The sequence below is a fragment of the Budorcas taxicolor genome, chromosome 13, assembly GCF_023091745.1.
Source record: "Budorcas taxicolor isolate Tak-1 chromosome 13, Takin1.1, whole genome shotgun sequence".
NCBI lineage: Eukaryota > Metazoa > Chordata > Mammalia > Artiodactyla > Bovidae > Budorcas > Budorcas taxicolor.
In genome coordinates, this window is record NC_068922.1 from 19,663,500 (window position 1) to 19,686,481 (window position 22,982).

At 39.9% G+C, this 22,982-nt stretch overlaps 1 protein-coding gene across 2 annotated transcripts in view; it reads left to right on the top strand.

Annotated features, from left to right (window-relative positions):
* ITGB1 (integrin subunit beta 1) overlaps positions 1 to 22,982 on the top strand; it is a 44,819-nt gene that overhangs the window by 13,114 nt on the left and 8,723 nt on the right. For both annotated transcript variants that reach the window (XM_052651316.1, XM_052651317.1), the window contains exons 2-13: positions 6,419 to 6,485; positions 8,492 to 8,577; positions 12,084 to 12,306; positions 13,775 to 13,945; positions 14,524 to 14,762; positions 16,781 to 16,936; positions 17,675 to 17,770; positions 18,061 to 18,150; positions 19,737 to 19,877; positions 20,047 to 20,246; positions 21,684 to 21,922; positions 22,136 to 22,358. In XM_052651316.1, the coding sequence (XP_052507276.1) occupies positions 6,419 to 6,485; positions 8,492 to 8,577; positions 12,084 to 12,306; positions 13,775 to 13,945; positions 14,524 to 14,762; positions 16,781 to 16,936; positions 17,675 to 17,770; positions 18,061 to 18,150; positions 19,737 to 19,877; positions 20,047 to 20,246; positions 21,684 to 21,922; positions 22,136 to 22,358 (1,931 nt within the window). The remainder of the gene's footprint in view (positions 1 to 6,418; positions 6,486 to 8,491; positions 8,578 to 12,083; positions 12,307 to 13,774; positions 13,946 to 14,523; positions 14,763 to 16,780; positions 16,937 to 17,674; positions 17,771 to 18,060; positions 18,151 to 19,736; positions 19,878 to 20,046; positions 20,247 to 21,683; positions 21,923 to 22,135; positions 22,359 to 22,982) is intronic.

Below are 22,982 nucleotides of genomic sequence, written 5' to 3' on the forward strand. Positions count from 1 at the left end.
AGCCAGCCCTCTTGTCTGTCCGTGGGGAGAGAGGCTGGCAGCAGCCTTCTGGTGGGGTGTACTGTTGTTCTTGGGAGCCCCTTGGGGCAGACTTTTACCTGTGGGGACTAGAACTGAGGCATGTCTTCCCAGTGACCCTTCTCTGGACACACTTTCCACAGTTGTCCCTCAATATCCAAGGGGGATTGGTTCCAGGACACTCCTCCTCCCCAAGCAAATGCACAGATGCTCAAATCTCTTTGAGAGGGTGTAGCTCTTGAGTGTCGGAGAAGGCAGTGGCGACCCACTCCAGTACTCTTGCCTGGAAAATCCCATGGATGGAGGAGCCTGGTAGGCTGCAGTCCATGGGGTCACTAAGAGTTGGACATGACTGAGTGACTTCCCTTTCACTCTTCACTTTCATGCGTTGGAGAAGGAAATGGCAACCCACTCCAGTGTTCTTGCCTGGAGAATCCCAGGGACGGGGGAGCCTCGTGGGCTGCCGCCTATGGGGTCACACAGAGTCGGACACGACTGAAGTGACTTAGCAGCAGTAGCTCTTGCGTGTAACCTATGCACATCCTCATGTGCAGTTTGTCACCTCCAGATGATGCCTAATTCAATGTAAATACTATGCAGAGTTGCCTGTGTAGGGCACATTCAGGTTTTGCTTTGTGGAACTCTAATTAAAAAAATTTATTTCCATCTGTTGTTGGTTGAATCTGCCAATGGAATCCATGGATCCAGGGGTGAACTGTATACACTTTTCAAGACTTCTCAGGGAGACCAAGCCCTTGGGCACCCCTGTGGTAGCTAAAGTGCCCTGGCCTTTTCTCTTGGTTTGTGTCTTCAGCACCTCTCATTCCCTGTCACCCTCTGAGTGCATGCCTGCTCTCGTCTCAGACTCTGCTTTGGGAACGGACCCCAGCCAACCCAGTTCCCATAGCTGTCTCCTTCACCTCGACCTTTTACCCAAGATTGCATGCCCCTGAAATGTTACACCTGGCTGTTTAGCCCTTTCTCTCACCTGCACCCTGATATCTAGGCCCTTGACTGTGACCTTCTCTGTGTGTATGTGTGTTTTCTCAGCACTGCCCCTTCCTCCTCCTGCACTTGCTCTGTAAACAGTGGCATTAATTCCACAGTTTCAGATCGGAGTCTGAGGACCCATGGGAGGTAGTCTCAGCAATTTGACTGTTTCTACAAGACTTTCTAAAAACGTTGGGGTTTTGTGCTAGTAACTAGAATAATAACCAATAAGTGGATGACCTTATAACTGAGTGTGTGTATGTAGTACATCAGTGCCTATGTTGTATATGTAAATCAGTGCCTTGTATATGTAAATGAATTTTGGTTCATGATGCACAAGCACCTAGAGTGTGAGGCATTTTATATCTAGCTGAAAGTTGGCTTGTGTATACTTATGTGGATTCAAAAATTCAAAATTGTTATCCCTGGGGTATCTATACTTTCTTGCGGTTCTAAATAATGTACAAGAAAAATGACATACAATTTAACGTATTTCAGCATAAGTTTTGAGTACTGATTTTGTCCCAAGCACTTATAGGTCCTGTCACTGAAGACAGGAAAGATTGTGTTCTTGGCGCTTAGAACCCATCAGGGCAGATTATTACCAGGTAGTTTGTGAGATGAGTGAGAAATGAGGTGAGATGAGTGTTAGAAATGTGCCTTTGTCGATCAGGGTGTCCGGTACCTGCTAGGCCTCAGCACTGCTCCATAATCCTGTTGCATCGTCTTGATTTTCTCCCGTCTGCCAACCCCGCTCCCCTTTTCTCCCAGCACCTGTCCTTGCTTCCTGTTTCAGGAAGAAACACAAGCTGTCATGCCTGAACTCGCCCAGCTTCTCACCCGCTGCCCTGACTTGAGAGAAAGCTGCCGCACCTCTCTTCAGGGAGGTGGGCCCCTTGTGCTCCATCCCTCTTTGCTCCAAGGAGCCTGGCTCTGGCACTCTTCCTTTCTTCCCTTAGGCCTGCCTTCAGCTCTCCTCTCTGCCTGAGTATTCTTCAGTCTCATCCATCTTCAGAATTTCATAGCTGCCTACAACTCTTGGGTTTGTATCTCTAGCCCTGAAATCTGAAAGCCAGACCCATAGGTCTTAACTTCCCACTTAATATCTTTCCTCGGTTTCACACCGGCATTTCACAGTCACATTTCTAAATCAAAATCAGTATTTTCTCCCCTAACTCCCACCTTTCTCTGTCTTCCTTACTTGAAAGTGATGATCCTTTCTCTAACCATTCCTTACCCAAGCAGCCTCAGATCCCCCAAGCGCCTCTTTGTCCGTTGTTACTCTGGAGCCTGGGCGGTACATTGTGTAACTAACTGTCCAGTAGCTTGTGTCTTGCCATTCATCCTCCACCCCGCTGGTTTTCTGTCACATACATGTTGTCATGTTACTACCCTGTGCCATTTTTTCCCAGCTTCCTTGGTACATGTAGCATAGAATCTAAACTCTTAGTATGAATGGCATTTAAGACTGTGTAACCTGACTGAAACCTCCTGCCTTGTTGGTCTCGATCTCTGTTATTTCTAGCGTATAATTTGTCAAAAATACTTAAGTACTTGAAGGTTTTTTTTTTTTTTTTAGCTCTATGACATTTTAAGATTGTAACATAATGTAATTTATTCTTATTGTAGAAAATTATGGGGATAAAATAATCACTCACCCCGCTGACCAGATTTAACTACAAGTAATGCTTAAATACATTTTTTCTGTAAAGTTAGACCAAGTCAATTCCAGTTTGTGGGGAGAGAGAGAGAGAGGGGTCACCCAAACATGCATGTTTAGCGATGAGATTGGAAAGAACTCCCTGCAGTTGTCGTCGTGGCTCTGTGGCCTTGACATGCGGGCTCTCGCCCGCTGTTTCTCTGCAGGGCCTGCCTGTAGTTTCCTGGGAGCCACGGCTCCAGCCCCAGGAAGCCTCTGGACTTGTCCTGGCAGGTTTGGCATCCTCAATGCACTTTGTGCTTGTCCTCCTTATAGAAACCATCACGTCACATTACAGTTATGGGTATTGTTTGTCTTTAAACTGAAAATTCCTTGAGACAGCAATCTTTGTATTTCCTGTAGGGCACAGAACCTGGCAGAATTTTCCAAGGAAGCTCTCCCAGGAGGAGGGGAGGAGCCAATAAGGTCGGTGGGAACAGAGCATGTTCAGGAAGAACGGTGAGGTGTAGTCAGTGATGCTGTGTGCATTCTGTGCGTGTAAACTGATGTGTGTCTCCAGGAGGCAGACACCAGTTGCACAGGTGGAGGAGGAGCCAGAGACCCGGGTTCACGGCTCTTTCTAGACCTTTGGTCATGAAGAGGAGGAGAGTCAGGGTTAGGACAGGACCTGAAGGCATCTCTTACTGGGCGCCCCTCCTTGGGAGCTGTTCACTCCTCAGGGCGCCTTTCTCAGCCTGAGAGTCTGTGGGGAGACTGGTAGGCAGTCACCAGCCCTACCTCCAGAGGTGGGGGTTTTCAGGCCTGGGGGGCTCCCCGGGCCACACGCTGGCCGGTGCTGCCTCGGGGCATCTGGATTTCTCGGGAGCTCTCGGGGCGCCCTGCCGTCGCCTCCCTGCCACGCTGCCTCTTCACCACCCGTCTTCTCAGGGCCGCCCCTCACTGCTCTGTTTCTGCCTGTGGCCCTTGTGACTTTCCTCATCCCTGCTGGCTGCTTTCTTCCGCCCCTTGTGGCTGTTCCCTTTCCTGGGGAGAAAGCCTGGCCTTGGCAGGCCTGGCGGCTGCCCTGCTAGAAATACCACTCGTCTCTCGAGCTGCCCTCCACCCTGCTGCTCTTGCCACCGTGCAGCCCTTGTGCTGTCTGCTTCTGGGGTCAGAGCTCTTCAGGGGCAAGAGGGCTCCAGAAGTCTAATCTACAGCATGCCAAGGTTTATAGAGGAAAAGACAGTGGCATTAAAGTAGTGTTTTAAAGCCATGGACCTAAGAATGTCAGGAAATATTTTCTGCTACCTGGTAACTTTATCTGAGTGGTCTTCTATGAGTTGTAGGACATTTTAAAGGTTTTCCAAGGTAGTCTCCTGGTCCTGAAAGTGATCCGAGTTGTATTCTGAAGACCATGGATCAGAGTCCATATATGGACCAGATATTTGTTCTGTTCCCTTGGTGTGGAAACTGCTCAGAGGCTCCATTCATCACAGTCAGGCATTTCTTCGGGTGTCTTACTGTCCAGGGCCTTTTAGTCATAACTTTGGAATTGATAACATTATTTGAACTGCTCAGAATCATAGTCTGTGTGGATTTATTACACATTGAACCTTTTAGTCAGGCCTTAAAAGGTGAACTGTCAGTGACCCTCAGCTTCATTTGGGCTTCTGGATGCGTAAGCCAAAACTGGGGCATAACAGAACTGGCTGTTCTGAGCTTGGTTGCAAAGTGGATAACTGTGTGAGTTATTCACACTGCTTTTCTCTGGAAAACCAGAAAATGCAAGCAGCATTTGGCAGCAGAGGAAACCCAAGGATACCAGAGTAGAACTTTTAAGCGTTTTTCTGGAGCTGTGGTATTGTATCCTGAAAATGAGGGTTTTTAAAGGAATTTTTTTTCCTTATTAAAGGAAATTTACCAAGAAAGAAAAAAATTCCACACAGCTACCCTACCATATTGTTTTTAGTAAGAAAGTGAAATGAAGAATATACTAGAACAGTTTAAAAACAAACGAACCCATTGTCTTTATATTATGCTTATAATGCTGTCATCTCCAGGACTCTGGTTACTTTAGATGTATATATCCTGTTATTTCTACATACCTGTCATCTTAAATGTGTTGTGTCCAAAAATTATTCTGTAAAACTTGTGATGGTGCTGCATTTTATTCTTTTGACTCCAGTAGTCCGTGAAGTTGGTTCAGTTAGCCCTTTGCTCTTCGTGGATCTTGGGTAGAGGACATTGGGATTTTTGACGGTTATAAACATGATAGAGTTCTGTACTGAAAGTGTTGTGCATATATCACCTTTGATACTTTATTTCCTTTGGATGAGTTTCTAGTAGTTAGTTTACTAAGCCAGAGAGCAGAACATTTTTAATAGTTTTTGATACAGATTGTTAAATTGTTTCCCCCAAATTGTATCAACTTACAGAGCCACCTCTGGTTTCTCTTAACCCACCTGCAATAAATCATTTAAGTTTTGTTGAGTTAAAAAAACCTTTTTTTTTTAACCTGCTAGTTCACCTTCAGTTCAGTTCAGTTGCTCAGTCGTGTCCGACTCTTTGCGACCCCATGAATCGCAGCACACCAGGCCTCCCTGTCCATCACCAACTCCCGGGGTTCACTCAAACTCACGTCCATCAAGTCCGTGATGCCATCCAGCCATCTCATCCTCTGTTGTCCCCTTCTCCTCCTGCCTTCAATCTATCAGCATTAGGGTCTTTTCCAATGAGTCAGTTCTTTGCATGAGGTAGCCAAAGTATTGGAGTTTCAGCTTCAGCATCAGTCCTTTCAATTAATATTCAGGACTGATCTCCTTTAGGATGGACTGGTTGGATCTCCTTGCAGTCCAAGGGACTCTCAAGAGTCTTCAACACCACAGTTCAAAAGCATCAGTTCTTCAGTGCTCAGCCTTCTTCACAGTCTACTCTCACATCCCTACATGACCACAGGAAAAACCACAGCCTTGATTGCTTTAATTTATATTTCTTTGATAAGTAATAAAGCTAATCTTTGTTCAAGGGCATGTTATATTTGCTTTTGGGCTTTTTGCCTTCTTGTGGAAGGGGCAGCTGTTGCTAGAGTGCAGTCCAAGAGCAGTGAGTAGTCAGAGTTAGTGACCTATGACTTCAGCTGTCTTTGACCAATTCTGGTAAGATGTAGATTAAGGTTATGAAAAACTTTAATTCGTATGTTTATAGATCTAGAAACTGTAGGCAACTGAACTGAATATTTTACAAATCTCATGCATAGAAGTTGATTTTCTTGAAAAGGAAATAGTTATAGAACATCAGACACAAAAACTGAATTGGGGGCCTGTGCAAGATGTTGGTCTTACCCTTACAAGAAAATGAAACGTTGTAAGCAAGCTGGTGACATGATCAGGATTCTGACAGGCTCACTCACACTCACAATTCAGTGTTGAGATAACAGGCGTTGGGATATGCCCAGCTGGCCACCTCGGAGTCACAGGAGGTAACAGATTCCATGGGACAGAGATTTAATACATAGGTTTTAGGTGTAAGAATGCTTGACATTTTTTCCCTGAGCACTGTTAATTAAATATTAAACTATATTTGATTTGGAGAAAAGCAAGAGTGGATTCTGGGAACCTGGGGGGAGAGGAAGAGGGTGAGTATGGAGAAGGGTTGGGGAAGAAGATGTATTATGTTTATAAATCAGAAAATCAGATGAGTGGGAATGATTATGCTTAATATGTTAAACCCCCCGTTTTAAAAAAAAAAAACATTGTACATTTTCTATTTCAGATGCATTTACAACTGATTTTCTGGATTGGATTGATCAGTTCAGTTTGCTGTGTGTTTGGCCAAGCAGGTAAAAAAAAAGTTGCGTACTTGTCTGTTCAATATCTTGTATCACTTTTTGACCACCTTAAATTCCTGGGAAAACCTAAATTGGGTGGTCCTGCTCCCTCAGAAGGCCTTGCAGCGGCCCCGCCTCTCAGAGTCGAGGGCAGGGCTCCCTCTGGTGCCTGCAAGGTCCTTTGTCAGGTTCCCCACCCACTACCCGGAGTGACAGCAGGAATAGAATGCACTACATAGAGATCTTTGGGGGGGGATAGGATAGAGTGTGTAATGAACACAGAGAGAGCAAAGGCGTGTTACATCTTTAGAAGGAAGTAAAGTAAATGTGTAGAAGATAGATTATGAACTGTCCACTACTGTCTGAAAAAAATGAAAGGAGGAACAGGTGGTTTTCCAAAAGATGTTCTTGCTGTTTGATCAGAAGTCTTGCAAAATGTTGGTGTTGTATAGAAGAGGAATGAAAAAATAAAGCTGAAAATATATTTAATCCTCTTATAAACCATGGTGCACCCAAATCTAGAATAATGGATGTCCTATTTTTTTGTTCTCCAAATCTCAGAAAATACACTGCCTAGAACAGCTGAGCTGTTTGATACTAGAGATGAGGGAAGTTATTAATAGATTTAAATTACAAAAGACAAACAGTAACATAAAAAAACAAATTATCTGTATGTGAAAACAGTATCAAAAAATAGCTAAATAAGGGTTTAATTTCGCTCACAAGTGTAGAGATCCAGTAAAAACAGTAAAAAACATGATGATAGAAAACTTTTCAAAAGACGAATAGAAAATTTACAAAATAAATGGCCAGGAAAAATATGGAAAAATAAAAAGAATTCTTAAATAACCGACAATTGATGTTCTTATTTACACTTGTTAAATGAAAGGAAAATCTTCTCATTAAAAAAGGAAATGTGTGTACACTGCTTGTGAGGATGTGTGTTTGAATGTTACTGCTGGAGAGAGGTTAAAAGTTGATCCTTTTCACCTCAGTGTTTCTTTTTTTAAAATTTGTGATAAGGAAATGGAGTTTTGCATAAGAATGGTCATCTGTGTGGGTTCATGCATGTGCATGTATGTGTTATATGTCGGGTTTATGGCCCACATGAACCATGCGATTAAAAATAATAGAAATTTTCCCACTCTATAGGCTACGTTAATACAGTGGTATATGTAATCTTTAAAGCCATGTTTTTGAAGAATTTGGAATGAAACAATTAAGTATAAAAAAGTAGTATACAAAATGTATGTCCTCAGTTTCATTTAAGTAATGTCTGTGCATGCTTCCTTGCTATTTTTTTGATTTATCTGCATAGATAAAAGACTGGGAAAAATATACAAAAAATGTATGTCTTAATGAGCAGGTTTTGGGTGATTTTTAGTTCTTAATGCTTTTATGTATTTTCCAAATTTTCTGTAATGAGCGTGTGTTAGGTTTATAATCAGAAAACGTACATTGGAGACAGTGCATATTAGTGTGTGCTACATGGCAGGCATGCTGATTCTTACGTGGATTTAAAGAAATACACGACATACTTTGAACATAGACCTGAGAAGTCAAGCAGTTGTGGATAGGATGAATGTGGACTTGTCAAGTATTTACCAAACTAAAGTGAAGCAGCCTGGTTGGAGGGGGGGAGTATGGGTGTGGTGGTATGAGTTAAATGAAAAGAAATAATATTTTACCCAGTGGTAAGAAAATTCTTGACAATTATGGCCAACTTGAGAGAGCCTGGAATTATGCCTTTGGGGGGAAGAAAAGGACAAATGTATAGATTAAGGATACCTAGTCTTTGCTGTAGAAGACAGGAAGGATAACTGTCTTTTTATTGTTCTCTGCGCCAGGATGATCCAGAATCACCTCTCTTTGGTGGGTAGGTCTGAGTCAGTTTAGTAACTAGCTTCATAGTATTTCTACATCATGTTCGTATATATTGTATTGCCATTGTGATCCTGATCTTTCATTGTTTTCTCTCTTGAACTTAAGTAGCCTATTTTTTTTTTTTTTCCTGACAGATGAAAATAGGTGTTTGAAAGCAAATGCCAAGTCATGTGGGGAGTGTATACAAGCAGGGCCAAATTGTGGATGGTGCACAAATTCAGTAAGTCAGATTGATTATTCAAGCCTTTCCATTCATTCCGTCGTCACTTAGTGTTGCTCAAAACTGTATCCTTGGGAGGTGCTTGGTGTGACTTCTCACTCACTCACTGTTGATTGAATGAGAGTCAGCTCTGTGTGTGACCATGTGTGGTGGTCTGGAGCTGCGCTGCCCCGCACAGGGCCCACTAGGCATGTGTGGTGATGTTGAGCTCCTGAGAATTGCTGTTAGCCTTCATACATGCCAGAGATCAAGGACTTAGTGATTTTAAAAGTCATTAAGGTTGAAATGCTCATATTTTGTATGTATTATTAATTTCCCCTGTTTTTTCCCCTCAGTGTGACTATTAGACAACTTAAAAATACATACGTTAGCTCACCTTTGTAGCGTGCGTTATGTTTCTGTTGGACAGCTTCCCAAAAAACTAGCCATCTCACTGAACTATTTTAGATTTTCTCTTTTTTTATGATGGGAAAAGTATAATTAAGCTGCCTAATTGTGTTTCAGTTAAACTAATATACACTTGATTTATATCCTAATAAAAGCCCATTCAGGTTAGGGTTTAAATTTTATTTTTTGTCATCTGTATATATTGCTTAACATGGCACCTTCCACAAGTTAAGTAAGTGTTGAATGAATGAATGGACAATGAACACTAAGTTGGAACTGGCGGTAAAGGGGAGTCATTTTGAGGATATGTAACTTATTTACAGAGTGAATAATATCAGAAGGTTGAGGGCTTATTGTTTGTTTTTACTCAGGCACCTGAGTAAAAACCCCACATTCAAATGCCTGTCTTGTGGCCGTTACTGGTCAGGTATCAGATGTTTCATGTGATTTGACCTGAAAGACAAAATGAGAAGTTTTTGTTTTGTTTTTTCAGTATTTTTCTACTGGCAACTTTCTCTTCTTCAAAAAACGGTGTTCTGGAATTAAGTTGGAGACAGTGGAGGAGACAGAGGGGGTGCCTTGAGTTTGTCTCAGACAAGGCTTACTTAACTGAAACCCCCGGTTTTCTTACCTGGAAATTGAGCATGAGCTGCCTCCTTTGTGTTGGCACGAGAATTGGAGAAACTTAAAGCAGTTACACTTAGATGATTATAAATAAGTGGTACTTGCTGTTCCCAACAATAGCATTTATTTTATGGAGGTTATTGTTTATCTGGGGTTTAGAGTTATCCTAGCCAAGTTATTCTTTTAATAATTTGTCCTTTGATCTTTGTGGCACAATTCTTAAATTATTAAAGGTATTTTGGGATATGTTTACTTGAGTTTTGTGATCTGAGTTTCCTGGATTGGCTAATATTTGGAAATGGATGGTGCACTGGGCCTGCACTTGGGCAGCATTTTAGTTTGACCATACAGAAAGGGAGGACAACTTTCAGCTTTGGACCATCAGACCTATGGCATTCCCTTCCAGTTGTTTTTCCAAGTACAAAAAGGCTCTCATTTACTGTTACATTTTCCTTAAAAAAAAATAACTGATCAAAACTATTGTGTATTCTTTATGAATATCCTCACTTTATGCAGCACCATGAAATCGATAGATAATAAATACCATATAAAACTGAACACAAAGTGACCCTAAATGAAAGGCATTTCCTCATTTTCCTAATGACAAGATTTTAAAAAAAGACTTCTGGCCAACTAAACAATTTTTAGGGGTATATGTGAAATAATTAAATGGCTAATATAACTACACATTTTAAAATGATATGCACAAATATACATGTATACACTGTTGTTGTTCCCCTTTTTCACATTTATGGAAAACTTATTTAGAATCTTTACATCTTAGGGCTTCTCAGGTGGCGCAGTAGTAGAGAATCCACCTGCCAATGCAGGAGTTGAAAGAGATGTGGGTTCAGTCTCTGGATCTGGAAGATCACTTGGAGTAGGAAATGGCGGCCCACTCCAGTATTCTTGCCTGGGAAATCCCATGGATAGAGGAGCCTGGTTGGCTACAGTCCGTGGGGTCACAAAGAGTTGGACATGAGTGAGTGCACACATGTGCACACACACACACACATCTTAACAGCAGTTTTTTTGCTTTCACTAAAAGTACTTCTGAGTTAGTCATCTGATAAGAATAACACATTAAAAAAAAATGGTAGTAATGAATATTTATTAGCTGCTGTTTATTTACCAAGTACGGAAAAGATCCTGGATGCATTATATTAATGCATTTCTAACTCACCATCCTATTATAAACAAGAATATATTTTGTAGCTATTTCTGTTACTTAAAAATTGTAACTCTTTTTTGTTCTCTGATTCTTTTGGCAAACATTCTATTTTTTTTTAAATTGAGATGTTGGTGTATCATATGTGAATTTCAGGCATACAACATAGTCACAATTTTTAAAGGTTCTGTTCAGTTTGTAGTTATTACAAAACACTGGCTGTATTCCCTGTGCTGTACAGTATATCCTTCTTTTAATTGGAGGATAATTGCTTTACAGCGTTGTCTTAGTTTCCACTATACAGCAGCATGAATCCGCTGTACATGTATCCCTTCCCTCTGAGCCTGCCTCCCACCCCCCATCCCACCGCTATAGTCCTCGCAGAGCGCCTGAGCTCCCCGGGGCACAGCCCCTTCCACGAGCCGTCTGTGCCAGCGCTCTCCCCGTCCGCCCCCCCGCCCCACTCCCCTCTGTCTGCAGCTCCGTTGGGTGCTTCTGCATCTCTCTTCTTGGAAATAGGTTTCTATTTCCAAACCCTGGAAATAGGATTATCTGTACCATTTTTCTAGATTCCACATAAAACCCACGTTAAAATCAACGTCACTACTGCAAGTTTTACCCCACACCACAAGTACCATTTACATAGCATTACCACTTTCTGTTTTTAAAAAATTCACCCAATAGAAATACATTCTGACCCTGTTATAAAATCACTTGCTAATTTTTTTTTAAAGTAAATTCTAAAAGGCTTTTTTCTAATAATAGCCAATAGTTTTTTTTTTTTTAAACTTCCAAGAATACTTAGTAAACCTGTGGTAAATTTCTTGGTCTCCTTTTTAAAACAGGTTTTGGGCTCATATGTTTTTCCTAGTATTGAGTTGTTCAAAATATCATGAAGGAAAATGCTGTCTAATATGAAAGACTTCTAAGAATTTTTCTAAGGGAAATTTTGGGAAAAGTATTTTGTCTGTTATTTAGGCATGTTCATTATTAATAATTCTTAACCCTGCTGAATAATTTCACAAAAAAATTTCTTTGAGTAGATACTTTGACTTTGAACATGAAACAGTTAAAATATACACTTAAGTCCTACTAAATATTTCTAAAATAATATAGTACTAGTTATATATTAGTAATAAAGGTACTACCTTCAAGGAGAAATGTTTTATTATGGTTAGATGAAGGGAACAACATTTTGCTTAAAACCAGAGACGAAGTACGTTAGACATGTTACCTGATTTTTGCAATTTAATTGGTTATTTGCAATTATATAAAAGGTTTGACCATTTTATACCATATTTATACCTATATTTTATATGTTATTTAGACATTTTTACAAGAAGGTATGCCTACATCTGCTCGATGTGATGATTTAGAAGCCTTAAAAAAGAAGGGCTGTCATCCAAATGACATTGAAAATCCCAGAGGCTCCAAAGATATAAAGAAAAATAAAAATGTAACGAACCGAAGCAAAGGAACAGCAGAGAAGCTGCAGCCAGAAGATATCACTCAAATCCAGCCACAGCAGTTGGTTCTGCAGTTACGATCAGGTATGGAAATCTGATTCTAGGACTGCCTTTGGATCCACTTGAGCTTCCAGACAACGTTATATAAGTTTCTGTTGAGAAATGCTGAGTATGTTAACTTTTAGAAAAATTTTTGAATTTTTTGCAGATATAATTTGGCAGACCATGTACCTGACATTTGCCTAATGTCCAAAGTAAATTCTGTTAAAGATTCAGAAAGTATTAATAGATTTAGTGGTTTTTTTAAAAAATAAAAATATCCATCTTCTGGTGTAACTATATAGCATAAAGATAATATTTTAATCTATTTTTTCCTTTGTTTTTGTACACTACTGTTAAAATATTAAGGTTTTCATAAGAATCTGTAGCAGTCCTGAATCTGAAAAAAATAAAACGGATGCCCCGTTCTCTTCTAATCTCCAGCTCCTTCCACCCAAGACTCGCGTGTGCCCTCCCCACTCCCTCCCCTGTTGCCCTCTCTTCAGCCCGGTGCCTCTAGACCTGCTCTGGCCAACCTCTGCTGGCACCTGAAACCGCCAGGCCTGATGGACCTTCGGCAGGCCTTTTTTTATTCCTTTATTTAACTCTTCTGTACACGTGATGCCTTTGAGCTTCTCGACATGTTTCTTTTTGGCTTGTGCGATAATGCGCCTGCTTTCCTTCTTATCTCTCGCCAGTGCCTGCCAGTCTTCTTTCTGTGTCTTTTTTCTTCCTTCCTCTTTGTAGTCCACTTAACCGTTGGCTTTCCTCTCATGGTTTTGAAGCCCTTTGTGTGCTGTAACACAGACATTTTTCTCTCAAGCTCCAAACACAGTTACCCAGCTGCCTACTAGAAATCTATATAGAGAAAATCTCCAAGTTAAAAACTAAATGACCTTTTACCCAGACCTCTTCCTACTCGTGTATTTTCTGGTGCATTTCAACTCATACCTCTGGTACATCTCTTCTGTGTCCTTATTGGTTTCATATCTGTATCCTCTTTTTTTTTTCCCCTATAATTTTTTAACAAGTTTGTCTCCTTAATCATCTTAAAACTTTTCATCAGGTTTTCGTAAGGGAAAATCAGATTACTTTATTCACTGCACACAGTGCATCCTGTAAACAGAGGAGTCTTCGCTTGACAGTGTCAGTCTCTAAAACATCCGGAGTACCCTGTAGAGTGCCTGCCTCACCCACCCCATCCAGTTTGTGTTGTTCCCTATCTGTTTTCCTTTGTCGTAGTTAGCAACCCACTATTTGCCTGTCTTGCCCATTGTAGATTGGGAATGCTGTCTTTTTTCATTATCCCTAGGGCCTAGCATTTTAAGTATTTGTGAATAAAAAGAGTACACAGCCATTGATTGAATTACCTATGGAATGCCCTGGTTTTTGTAAAAACTATGTGAATAATACGGTTTACTCTATAGTGTTGACCTTATCAATCTGATTTACTTGGCTTTTCCGTTTGCTTTTGATTGCTGGCAAGCTAGTTTTCTAATCTCTGATTAATTAGGGGAGCCACAGACATTCACACTAAAATTCAAGCGGGCTGAAGACTATCCCATCGATCTCTACTACCTCATGGACCTCTCCTATTCCATGAAAGACGACTTGGAGAATGTGAAAAGTCTGGGAACAGATTTGATGAATGAAATGAGGAGGATCACTTCAGACTTCCGAATTGGTAGGAATTTTGAGAAAATTAATAATTTTCATTTGTGTAAATCTTGGCAGTTTTATTCTTCACTACGTACATGTGAGATTAGGAGGCTAGGTTTTAGCTTTTTCTTTCTGAGAGGACTGATACTCCTGTCACATGGCGAATGATTTTTCTGCCTCCTTGTTCCTCTTTTACTGTAAAAAAGAAAGAAAGAGTCACTCAGTTGTGTCTGACTCTTTGTGACTCTGTGGACTGTAGCTCGCCAGGCTTCTCTGTCATGGAATTTCCCAGGCAAGAATACTGGAGTGAGTTTCCATTCCCTTCTCCAGGGGATCTTCCTGACCCAAGGATGGAACCTGGATCTCATGGATTGCAGGCAGATTCTTTACCATCTGAGCCCCCAGGGGAGCCCTTCTCACTGGCTGCCATGTTATTTGCCACACATTACACCACATAGATAATAAACTGCATGTTTGTTGTTACAGGAATATATTCATTCATTTGTTGATCTTATAAACATGTTGATTACTTAGACTTGATTTTTTTAATGCAGTTTAACCATCCACCCTCCATCATCACTGCATGTGCGTTTTCCTCCACAGGGTTTGGCTCTTTCGTGGAGAAAACTGTGATGCCTTACATTAGCACAACACCAGCTAAACTCAGGAACCCTTGCACAAATGAACAGAACTGCACGAGCCCATTTAGCTACAAAAATGTGCTCAGCCTTACTGATAAAGGGGAAGTATTTAATGAACTTGTTGGTAAGCAGCGCATATCTGGAAATTTGGATTCACCAGAAGGTGGCTTTGATGCAATCATGCAAGTTGCAGTTTGTGGAGTGAGTGCATTTATTCTCTACAAGGGGATATTATTTGTGTGGATTTTAAGTGTGATTTTTCTGTCAGAAAATATTACCTTAATTTCTATATCATACTGATTAATCCCTTAAATTCCCTCCCAACTGCAAGTGGTTTAAAAAAAAAGCATAGTTAATCCGGGTTTTAAAAGCCAAAATGCTCACCATTTGAAACAGTGGGGCAGTGTAGCTTTAGCTGGTGTTCTGGGTGTTTTAAAGAGGCTCAGGGTACCCTGGCTTTCCAGCTTTGTGACTGAGATGGTATTGGGGTTATCTGAGACGTCACCAGGAACATTAAAAGTGCTCAAATAGATTGTGTGTCAGACACCATCTTCCTTTGGTTAGTTTTCTTCTGCTTATCTTTGAGAGGCATCGTCCCCATGTCTTAGTAATTTAAAAAGAAAGTTTTAAGTCCTAGTTTGAAAGCTGTATGAGAATAGATATTCTCATATAATGTTTGTAGTTTTAATTACACGATTTTCAGTGAGAGTAAGCTGATCCTCCATTGGACTGGTGGTTAGAATTTTTTGACCCATTTACCAGCCGAAAATTTTAGGTGACCTTTTAATGATGTAGCTGAGGATGGAAGCAGAAAACATTGTGAGCGAGATGAAGTTTTATCTGTCTCATTTCCTCCTCTTTTTCCTTATAGTACCCCTGTGCCCTAAAAGACCTTTCTCTTCCAGATGCTTCTTAATGGTTACTTTTCAACCAAGTTTTAGTATGCTATTTGATACCCAAGATGATAATATAATACAGTGCTTGAGATAACAGTCCTTAGCCTGTTAGGACAAAGCTTCAAATGTTCCCATCACTGCTCATCCACTAGGCAATTTCTGTGCCATTCTAGAGGGCTGTTTCCTTCTCCTTAAGAGATAATAACAGATACACCTTAGAAAGTTGAAATACGGTAATCCATAGATAGTGCAAGTAGCCAACAAACAGTTAACAACTGTATTGTGGTCACTCTTGACTTCTCATCAGGGTAGATGCAGTTTAAGGATAGTCTCCACTTTTAAAGGGGAAGAGTAGTTTTCCAGGTGGTGCCTACCTTGATGCCTGTTTCCTCTCCAGCCATTCATTTGTGATCCTGCTAGAAGCTCATATGGAGAAAGCATTCTCTGCACTGTCTCTGCCTGAACCTCAGCCTTGAGATTAAAACAGGCCATGGTATCCTGGCTGCTGCTTTCTGCTCCCTGTGCTGACTGAGAGTAACTGTTCCACTTACTTCTCTAAATGCAGAAGAGACATATTCCAGTTGGTCTGTCAGCATGAATAAACTTAATTCTTGCCTTCAAGGATTTTATAGTCTTAGGAAGATATATACAGATGTATGGAGTAAATAAAGACAGATGATTATAAAATTATTATTCAAGAGGATTTTACCACCACTTTAAATTTTTTGCTGAATAAGGTGGAGAATAAAATAAATGAACAAACAGTACTGATGGATTAAAAGGGGTGGAATTAAGCAGGGTCAAGTCTTTGAAGAAAATGCTTTTTTTTAAATAATTAAAAAGGGGAGGCTTTTTTAATATGGTGGCTGATAAAGGGAGTATATGCTCCAGAAGGTGGAGTAGGTATGGATGGGAAGGGGAGATAACAGTGTTTAGATAAAGTTGAGTGTGGGCTGAGACATTTTCGTTATTCATTAAGCACCTAGTAGAGATGAGATGATGCACAAAACCAGATGTGGTCCCTGCCCTGCGTGGAGTGGAGCTACCTTTTAGTGGGGAGAGGGACATTGACTTTAAAAGGTAGTTTTTTTAAAAAGAGCTGAGACAGACAGATAGGCAAGGTGAAGTGTTATCGTGAGGCGAGGGAGTTTTATTCAGTGGGCTCAGTGCCTTTATCAGCAAGGATGTTATTAGCATTGTGAAAAGAGAAAATACAGAATTAAGTTGAAAGTATAGTGGTAGCCTATATAAAGATGAAAAGATTTAATCTTTGCTGAATTTCTGTAGGTAGTATTTTAAAATTGAAATCCTTTTCTTTTCAAGTCACTGATTGGTTGGAGGAATGTGACACGGCTGCTGGTGTTTTCCACGGATGCTGGGTTTCACTTTGCTGGAGATGGGAAACTTGGTGGCATTGTTTTACCGAATGATGGACAGTGTCACCTGGAAAATGATGTGTACACAATGAGCCATTATTATGTAAGTGCTTAGTGCCTTACATTTAAGTGGATTCGGGTTTTTAGAGTATTATGGGTAATGGGCTTGTGGGTTTTCAGGATTGGGGTTCTGTTATTTTGGTAAGTTGGGCCCTGACCTAATGTGCAGGAAAGCTTTGTTGCTGTTCTGAGGCTGTGGCTTTGTGCCTGCTTCCTTCCGCGTAGCTGAGGGCCTGGTGGTTAAGGGAGCTGCTGACTCCTGGCCCTGCACCCCAGCCCAAAGCTCTGTCTCCTCTTGCTCGGTCCATCAAGGGATAGCAAGTTTGATACTGTGTCTAAACAAATCATCTGTATAGTCTTACACTCCTTGTCTTATTTATATACGATCTAAGAAAGTAGGCATCCTGCCTCTACGGAAAACAAACATTGGCAGTTTGTTCAAGGTCTGGAAGAAACCTAAACCTTGCTGAATCTTGGTCTTTTTCTTAGTGATAATATACCTTTTATTATGTCAATTCTTCAATTTCATTGTTCTGACATCTAATATACATAGATAATCTTTTAAAAATCTTTTTTATTGAAATTTTTGTGTACACATAAAGATAGAAAAGGATTAGAAACCCACTAGACAGCACCCAGTTCAGCAATCATTTGTGTTGTTTCAGGCAATCTTGCATAAGTAATCCAGATATATTTGCAAATCATTATTTTCAGAAAGTATTGAAAAACTGGAGTATATTGGATATAATTACATACTAAATTTTATTACTTAATTTCTTAGGATTATCCTTCTATTGCTCACCTTGTCCAGAAACTAAGCGAAAATAACATTCAGACAATTTTCGCAGTTACTGAAGAATTTCAGCCTGTTTACAAGGTAAATATATACGTGTGAGATTAAAATAGGAACACATTTTTAGATCCTTATTGTTTAGTCATCAAAGGCAAAATGATATGTCTGAATTGAAATGTGGGAAAATGTCATCAGATAGAAAGGCTAGATTTTACAAACGTGGTATTAATTTTAATTACATTGCAAAACTAGTTGTTTTTAGGTCTGACTCCTTATTTAGGATATATATCAAGAAATGGTTTTTAAAAATAGATAGTAGGTACTCAGTAGATGCTAATTAGTCAAGTTTTATAGGTTTTATCTTTTAATTGCAGGAACTGAAAAATTTGATCCCTAAGTCAGCGGTAGGAACATTATCTGCAAATTCCAGCAATGTGATTCAGTTGATCATCGATGCGTACAATGTGAGTGCATTTTAAGTAAGATCTGTTTTGGGCAGTACCCTGTTGAGAATACTTTGCTCAAAAAAAGTAAAACTCCTTTCATACACAATTTAGCAGGCCCCAGAAGACAATGTAAAACTTGTATGTAAAATTCTGTATATGGAGGAAAAACTCATTCTCTTACAAAAATGTGTTTGCAAGGCAAAATAAAAGGCATGCCGGCAGGTGGATTTCTAAATTCTGTTTGAATGTCATTAAGTAATTCTCCTTTTTGGAAAACAAGTATGAAACAACTTCCATTTAGATTTATAGGATTACCTCAGTCTTCTTTACTTCCCTTCATTTTACAGATTCATTGATTTTGATGAATTGTGCCAGAAACCTTTTTTTTCCTAATTCTTCTCTTGCCATATTTTCAGGGTACATAGTTCTCTGTTCTCAAGTGGTACACACACAGTCATATGTGCATGTACCATAAAATATATATGAATCCATACATGACTTATTAAAGTAAGATTTGTAAGATTTTCACCCCACGTGGAAGGAAGTTGAAATTAAAGAGGAATTGTTCATCTTGAGTTTAGTTCTGGGTACTTTAGGGATACTCACTCATTAAGCCTTGGTCAGTAACTGTTGTAAGTCATCGGAGGCCTTTGTAATACAACTGTAACTGTCCTGTGCTGCATACACCAGCTCCAGCCCTTTGACAAGTTGAATTTTATTTTCTACCTCATGCCAGGGGAGACCCTACACAGATTTTTACAGACTTTCTAGATTCCGGTTTTTCCCTGTCACCCCCAGAGTCGTTCTGTCTTTACAGCATACCTCAATGCTTTCCTAACTCCTTCTGCGGAGTGGTTGTGACCAGGACCGAGCTCGCTGCTGCAGTCTTCTCCATTTGTCCTGCGCCCTCTGCTGTTCTGCAAAAGCACTGGCTTGAATCCTCCCACTCTGGGTTTTCTTTCTTTGAGAGAGTGGGGGCAGGCCTGCAATGGCCCCTAAGCAGATTTGTTTCCAGCCTATGTAGTAGATTATTTACCTTTGTCTTCAGTGAGCTGAGGCTTCCCTGATGGCTCAGATGGTAAAGAATCTGCCTGCAATGCAGGAGACCCAAGTTTGATCCCTGAGTTGGAAAGATCCCCTAGAGAAGGGAATGGCAACCCACTCCAGTATTCTTGCCTGGAGAAATCTATGGACAGAGGAGCCTTGTGGGCTATAGACCATGGGGCTACAAAGAGACATGACTGAGCGACTAACACTAGTGAGCTAGAAGTGGTAGGGCAGAGGAGAGGGTGTTGCCAGTGGGGAAAGAAAGTATTCTGAGTTCTTAGAACTCTTCATAATTAATATTAGGCCTCTGTGCTGTGTCATCATTAAAATTTTAACTAAATACTCTCTTCAGTTGTGTACATTATTTTGAATAATTGGTTGTTATTTATTTGAGCCCATTTCTCTGGGTTTTGTGTTTTCTAGTCATCCAAGATTAGGCTTCCAATATTTAAATAATACTGTTTTCTTAACAGCTCATTTTATCCATTGGATTTATTAATTCAGCTTATTTTATAGTATCATTTGTTTGCCTTTCCTCTTACTAGTCTTTCTCTTAGTCCCTTTCTTCAGAAGTCATTTTGGAAAACAGCAAATTACCGGAAGGAGTAACGATAAATTACAAGTCTTACTGCAAGAACGGGGTGAATGGAACAGGGGAAAACGGGAGAAAATGCTCTAATATTTCCATTGGGGATGAGGTATGTTACATGAACATTCTTTTGAAGTAAAGAAAAAGCTTACTTGTTTATAAGCAATCTAGCTTATAATTTGAGAAACAGTTAAATATAACTTGAGTAGCTTTTTGAAAAATTTTTAGTAGATTGAAGTTGCTTAGTTTTTAACTTATCTTCTTGTTTTCCTTTTAAGGTTCAATTTGAAATTAGCATAACTGCAAATAAATGTCCAAATAAGAACTCTGAAACCATTAAAATTAAGCCTCTGGGCTTCACTGAGGAAGTGGAGATTATCCTTCAGTTCATCTGTGAGTGCGAGTGCCAGAGTGAAGGCATCCCAGGAAGCCCCAAGTGCCACGACGGCAATGGGACCTTCGAGTGTGGGGCCTGCAGGTGAGCGGGAGGTGCGCACGGTCCGGGGGCGTGGCAGCTGGGCCAGCTGGAGGCCGCCTGTCTGAGCTTCCCAGAATCTCTGTGGGAGCAGATAAATTATTCTTCCAACTGCTGTTGCTCACCACAAGATCAGTTTGTTGGTCTTGTGTGTGTTCTTCATAGAAAGTTCTTCTCTGCCTTTTTTTCCTTAGGCTGACTACCTTCTAAAATAAAAGCTTTTGTAGCCATCCAAGATGTTACTTAACAAATGGTTATGGTAGCATTTGGGTTTTTCTCTCATGATAGCAATTTGAACTCTCTAGAGCTCACTAAACTTACAGAAAATAATAGTGATTTTATATGGGAACTGGAATTAGGAATTAATAAAGGATGTTCAGCTTGTTATTACATGTACTTCTGCACTGTTGGAATGATTTTTAAAAAATTCATTTATCTGTAAAACTAAGCACTATTTTCAGAACATAGAATCTACTACTAACAGAACTTAAGTCAAATAATTTTTAATTTTTATACTGTAAATAAATCTTCCTATTTCCTCTTTCTCCTATTTTTTTTAGAACAGGAGAGAAGACTGTTTTGATCCAACTGTCAGCTCCCAAATGACTAGGCTTTGAAGGGTTTTTAATCATGAGGAAAATTAATGACTATTTTGCCATCATTTACTAGCTTTCTGTTCTAAATAACAAAATGTTACATTTTTTATTTTCCATGTCATATCCTGAGTTGTATAGATACAGTTTTAGTAAAATATTATTTATCTGAAAGATCTTGAAAATGTTTTGCCTTCTTTTTGTATATTTACCAGACACAGTGTGTATAAGCACTATAAAAAGTGTCTGAAAAGTCTGAATCCTTAGGATAAATTTGTTTTTAAAGATTATGGTAGTTACATTTTCAAATGATACCTTTAGTATGATTTTCAACTTCCATGTACTTTTTGGGCTGTGTTTTTTTATCAGTTCAGCTCTTCAGTTGTGTGTTTTTATACTTTTTAGTATAAAAATTGGGTATAAACTTTTAGTATAAAAATTGGGTATAAACTTTTAGTATAAAAATTGGGCAAATAATAGCAAATGTAATATACAGCATATCCTTTGAAAACATACCACACTCTTGAAAAATAAGTTTACCCTTTGTTTCCAAATGTTGTGTTCACCTGTTCATTGCTAGATTGTATTTTCATTTTGATCAGAATGGTTATTTTCCTAAAGAGGAATTTTGTCCTAGGCGCCTGTGTAGATTCCGTATGGACTTGAATGGCTGTGTGTCTGCACATGCACATATGCACACTTCTGTGACACATGGCACAAACACTCTCATTTAATTATAGTCTGAAGATAATGTTTATAGTTTTATTTCCTCTCTGCCTTTCTCGCTTTACTTGTTACTTCAGTTATGTTTATTTAATGTGACTGAGATTTTGGACTCTGTGTTTAGGTGCAACGAAGGGCGTGTTGGGAGACATTGCGAATGTAGCACGGATGAGGTGAACAGTGAAGACATGGACGCTTACTGCAGGAAAGAAAACAGTTCAGAAATCTGCAGCAACAACGGAGAGTGTGTCTGTGGACAGTGTGTGTGTAGGAAGAGGGACAATACAAATGAAATTTACTCTGGCAAATTCTGCGAGTGTGATAATTTCAACTGTGATAGATCCAATGGCTTAATATGTGGAGGTGAGAATGGGCCTGAAAGTGGTTATAGAGTGTGGTCCTGTCTAATATAATGAAACATGTTGCAAGTTTGCTTAGTGATAAATAGAAAAGGGGCAGCACTGAGGGTCACTCCCTCCTGTGGATACTTTCTTACATATTCTTGCTTGTTTTCACTTTGCAGTGTTGTGATTATGTTGTTACCACTGTTGTGAGAAATGAGATTTTTAATTGCAGGAAATGGTGTTTGCAAGTGTCGAGTGTGTGAGTGCAACCCTAACTACACCGGCAGCGCCTGTGACTGTTCTCTGGACACCACGTCCTGCATGGCCGTGAATGGACAGATCTGCAATGGCCGCGGCGTCTGCGAGTGTGGGGCCTGCAAGTGTACAGACCCCAAGTTCCAAGGGCCAACCTGTGAGATGTGTCAGACCTGCCTTGGAGTCTGTGCTGAGCATAAGTAAGTCTTTCTCAGTTGCTTGAAATAGGTGATTGGTCACTGTCTGTTCGCCTGTGTATGATCACACGGTACCTAGAACAGTGCTAACACCAGGCCACACTGTAAATAAGGTATCTGTCACCTTGAAGCCCACTTTTTAAATCTAAAAATTCTCAATCGCTAGTGTTGGCACATGATAGTGAATTGTATCCTATGAGTGTGGTGGTACCATTATTTCAACCTGAATTTGGTATTTAATTGAATTCCATGTGGTAACCTTTGTTAAATTAGTATTACCAATTGCTATTTACTGCTTTTTGACTAAATAAAATGGAAGGTTTTGTCTCTAGCAGAAAGAACCATAATATCAGCAACACATTTCAAAAGTTATTTTGGCTTTATATTGTATATTTCATTTCTGATTGGGCTAGTTTTAGCTTACTACTCTTATTTCTTTTGGAGGATTTTAGTTTGAGCTATAATAAATCTATAATTTCACTTAGGAAGCTAGCATCTTTATGTTTAGTTTTCCCACCAAGAAATGTCATATGTTTCTTCAGTTATTCATATCTTCTTTCATCTCTCTTGGCCTAATTTGGTCAAATTTTGAGTCTAGCACACAAAATAATCTTTAAGCAAATATTA